Genomic DNA, 4,621 nt, shown 5'->3' with positions numbered 1-4,621 from the left:
AGTTCCTGGAGCGGGTCCGCCTGTTCTTAGAAACCCGGAATAAATTTCCTGTACCATGACGCCATTCCCAAAAAGCAGTGGACCTCCTTTGTTGTGCTTGGCGTCGGTAACTCCCTTATGGCTGCTACCTTGTCCGGGTCCGTCCGTATCCCTTGATCGGTCACGATGTATTCCAGATATGTCAGCTCTTTTTGGAAGAAATGGCATTTTTAAGTTTGCCTCTTGGAGCCTCCTGAATACCTCCTGGAGCTTCTCCAGGTGCTCCCGTTTATTCCTTTCAATTACCACGATGTCATCCAGATATGCGAACGCGAACGGCTCCATTTCTGGCCCTATGATGGTATCCAGGGCTCACTGGAATGTTGCCGGTGCCGTAGTAAGTCTGGATCTCCTTGTCGGATGGCTCCGTTTTTACCACAACTTCTTCCTGTTGTTTCCGTCTTAGATCCTCCTGAGGCTCTCTGATGGCTATTTCCTGGTGGCCGCATCGTATTTTAGTTCCTATTCTTGCCAATAAGTCCATCCCCAGCAGCGTTCCTCCTGTTACGTGGTCCACGATTAAGAAACTTAGCTCGAATCGCTCGCTCCCGACCCGAACGAACGCGGTGAAGTTCCCCACGACCTTCTGTCTTGTCCCGTTTGCCAGGGTTATTTCCTCCCCCGCCTCGTTCCACCTACCCTGCTTCCTTAAGATTTCCTGTCGATTACGCTTCTTGACGCCCCGGTGTCTACTATTCCCTTCGCCCTCCTTGTTTCGATTTTTACCTCTAGCATCACCTGAAATCCATCGTAGCTTATTGACTCTCCTCCCGCGGGTCCTTGTGTTTGGTCTTAAGCTGCCAGCGACTCCTGTTCAAGTCTCCTGCGTTATCCCGACCGGGCTCTACAACACTCCGTTGTTCTCTTCTCGTTCCTTCCGCATACCCAACAGAATAGCCTAGGCGGATTTCCGCATGCTCTCGTGGCATGTCCTGTTCCTCCACATCTCATACAGATTTCTGGCCGATTTCTTCCGGTTGTACCTGTCTTTCTGCCGCCTCAACTTCCTCCACTTCTTCTGCCAGTGTTAGGAACTCCGTTAGAGACGAAAAGCCTGATCTTCGTTCATACAGCTTTATCTTACTCCGACAGTTCTTGTAGATCCTATCCATCTTTTCCTCCTCCGAGTAGTCGGGGAATCTCAACAGCTTTCTCAGCTCCATCGCGTATGTTCGTGTTGGTTCTCCCTCCTTTTGTCGTAGTTGTCCGATTTGTACATCCAATTGCTTCTGATACCTTGGCGGTAGGAAGTACTCTCGAAGTTTCCTCCTCAGCTCCTCCCATGTCCTCACCCGACTCGGCGCCGTATTCCACCAGTCCTCTGCGGCGCCTTCTAGGATAAATGGCATCGCTTGTACCAATGCATTCTTGTTTATGCCACATCCTTTGGCCCATTCCTCCATTTTGCCTAGAAACTCCAGTGGGTTGGATGTGCCATGGTACCGTATTCCCGAACTTCGCACTCTGTCTGGGGTTTCCACTTTCATCCTGTCTCCGTGTCCTGTCATCGTGTTCCGTGCTTCCGCTTTCGTGGCCATCTTTTTGCTTCCCGGCTCGACCTGGACTCCTCTACCCGGTATTATTTCCCTTGATCCTCCGCTTGGGTCTACGCCGAACTTACTCGCCTATTCTACCAGCTCTGCTTTCGTAGCTTGGTATACCCAGCTCGACATTACTCTCTTAGTGTCCTTCTTCCTGCAACCACTTCAATCTGTTCGGCGCCATGTAACGGTCCTGCTTTGGGGTGGCTGGGACAGTTCACCGGATACCACCAGTTCGTTTGAACATTTAGTTTAAAGTCAGGCGTGGTTGCTGAAAAGAAGATTCCACCCAGAGTATGACAAAGCTTGTTTTGTTAAGGATAGAACAGATTTTAGTTGTTTATTTCATATCCCTGTTGATTAACAGGGATCGGCTGGTCTTCGCTGTGGGCGGGCTTCCGATGCTCCGAGGTGTGCCGTGGGGGAGCCCTTTGGGTCTGACGCGTAAGAGATGCAAAGCCCCTGTGGGACTCTTGCGAGAGATGACGCGAGTCCCTTGGGGTCTGACGCTTGAGAAATGCAAAGCCCTGGCTGGCGGCTGTTGCGAGAGTGCCGGCAGTGATCCAGTGGATCTGCTGTGGGCGAGCGGCCGATGGCAGTGCTCCCTCGGTATGACCGATGTCGAATGTAATAGATTTAGCCCTACGCTAAATCCGACCAAAAGTGTCTAATGCTGGTCAGGATGCCCAACTGCGAGAGAGGGCTGATCTTACCTGAGCGATATTCACCGCCAAAATGACTCTTCCAAGAAACCGGTCCTTCTTATATACCCCGTGGCTGAAATCAGTGTGCCCGTTCCCGGAAATCCCTTCGTGGGGTGTGCCCGTTTGTTTGGCCCGGCAGTGTGACCGTCCGTTGTTACCATGGCGCGCCCGCGCATTCTAATTCAAAATTATGTTTTATTCTTAACTAATAATCGTAAAAAATCTGGTACTTCAGGTTTCTTCTTACAACTACAAAACAACCTATAACTATTGACTTCATGATTTCCCCTAACGCTATCCTTTATTCCCTAATCTTATTAACTATCCATTTTTATGCGCCTCCTTGGGCGTCATAAGCTTTTCTACAAAATGCGAAAACCTTCTTTAGAGCTTGGTGGGCGTAGGAGTGGGTGGAGCCGGATAATTTTACCACTACAAGATACGCTGGCATCCCAAGATTATAAATAGTAAATTTCAACTTCCTTGCTCTAAAAGTTCCTGAGATATCAGCGATTTTAGTTCTTCGTGATATGTAAGCGTTTGAGTAGGCATGGCCGGATGAAAACTCTCGGCAAGTTGTAGTGGCATCTCTAAAAAAAGTATTCTTATGCTTCACCTTCTAGCGCTTCTAGGTGCCTAGATTTTTGCATGTTATATTTCCGGGTTTTCCGGGTTTTGTGGGCGTTAGGGTGGGCGTGGCTAGATGGAAGAAAAACCATTCGCATTTGGGGCATCATAAAAACCGACATGCTTAATCCCAACATTCTACCACTTATAGTTACTGAGAAATCATCTTTTCAACAAAATGCGAATACCTTCTTTCGAGGCCGGATAATGGTACCACCATAGGATGCGCTGGCATACCAAGATTATACATAGCTAATTTCAACTTTTTAGCTCTAATGGTTCCCGAGATTTCAGCGATTTTAATTTTTCGTGATTTGTGAGCGTTTGAGTAGGCATGGCTGAATGAAACCTCGTGGCAAGTTGCAGAGCATCTCCAAAAAAGTATTCTTAAGCCTAACTTTCTAGCGCTTCTATGTCCCGAGATTTTTGCATGTTTGGCTTTCCGGGTTTTCCGGGTTTTGTGGGCGTTAGGGTGGGCGTGGCTAGATGGAAGAAAAACCATTCAAATTTGGGGCATCATAAAAACCGACATGCTTTATCCCAACTTTCTACCACTTATAGTTACTGAGACATCATCTTTTCTACAAAATGCGAAGACCTTCTTTCGAGGCCGGATAATGGTACCACCATAAGATGCGCTGGCATCCCAAGATAATACATAGTTTATTTCAACTTTCTAGCTCTAATGGTTCCTAAGATTTCAGCGATTTAAGTTCTTCGTGATTTGTGAGCGTTTGAGTAGGCATGGCCGGATGAAAACTCTCGGCAAGTTGTAGTGGCATCTCTAAAAAAGTATTCTTATGCTTAACTTTCTAGCGCTTCTAGGTGCCTAGATTTTTGCATGTTTTTTTCCGGGTTTTCCGGGTTTTGTGGGCGTTAGGGTGGGCGTGGCTAGATGGAAAAAAACCATTCGAATTTGGGGCATCATAAAAACCGACATGCTTAATCCCAACTTTCTACCACTTATAGTTACTGAGACATCATCTTTTCTACAAAATGCGAAGACCTTCTTTCGAGGCCGGATAATGGTACCACCAGAAGATGCGCTGGCATGCCAAAATTATACATAGCTTATTTCAACTTTTTAGCTCTAATGGTTCCCGAGATTTCAGTGATTTTAGTTCTTCGTGATTTGTAAGCGTTTGAGTAGGCATGGCCGGATGAAAACTCTCGGCAAGTTGTAGTGGCATCTCTAAAAAAGTATTCTTATGCTTAACTTTCTAGCGCTTCTAGGTGCCTAGATTTTTGCATGTTTTTTTTCCGGGTTTTCCGGGTTTTGTGGGCTTAAGGATGGGCGTAGATTGATGGAAGAAAAACGTTGTGAGCGTTTGAGTAGGCATGGCCGGATGAAAACTCGTGGCAAGTTGCAGTGGCATCTCCAAGAAAAGTATTCTTAAGCCTAACTTTCTAGCTCTTCTAGCTCCCGAGATATTTGCCTGTTTGGTTTTTCGGGTTTTGTGGGCGTTAGGGTGGGCGTGGCTAGATGGAATAAAAACCATTCGAATTTGGGGCATTATATAAACCAACATGCTTAATCCCAACTTTCTATCACTTATAGATACTGAGATATCATCTTTTCTACAATTTCCGAAAACCTTCTGTCGAGCTTTCTACCACTTATAGGTACAGAGACATCATAATAAGCTTGGTGGGCGTAGGAGTGGGTGGGGCCGGATAAAGACACGAGAAATCACACGACATTGTCTTCTT

General features: G+C 46.8%; 1 protein-coding gene across 1 annotated transcript; it reads right to left on the bottom strand.

The window, feature by feature from the left end:
- Window positions 1-292: 292 nt before the first annotated feature.
- LOC121530542 (activity-regulated cytoskeleton associated protein 1-like) lies at window positions 293-1,547 on the bottom strand. Its single transcript, XM_041819768.1, has 2 exons — window positions 1,023-1,547; window positions 293-475 (listed from the first exon to the last, which is right to left on the bottom strand). The coding sequence occupies exons 1-2, from the start codon at window positions 1,545-1,547 to the stop codon at window positions 293-295; spliced, it is 708 nt and encodes a 235-aa protein (XP_041675702.1).
- Between the last annotated feature and the right edge of the window lie 3,074 nt (window positions 1,548-4,621).

This window comes from Drosophila eugracilis, unplaced genomic scaffold (assembly GCF_018153835.1).
Source record: "Drosophila eugracilis isolate 14026-0451.02 unplaced genomic scaffold, ASM1815383v1 contig_908, whole genome shotgun sequence".
NCBI classification, from domain to species: Eukaryota; Metazoa; Arthropoda; class Insecta; order Diptera; family Drosophilidae; genus Drosophila; species Drosophila eugracilis.
Note: the sequence above shows the minus strand (reverse complement) of the source record. Positions and strands in the feature narration are given on the sequence as shown.

Coding starts and splice junctions, on each gene's coding strand:
- LOC121530542 (XM_041819768.1), bottom strand. CDS start 1,547: ATGACAGGACACGGAGACAGGATGAAAGTGGAAACCCCAGACAGAGTG. Junction 476..1,022: donor TTGAGGCGGCAGAAAGACAG/GTACAACCGGAA, acceptor TGCGGCCACCAG/GAAATAGCCATCAGAGAGCC.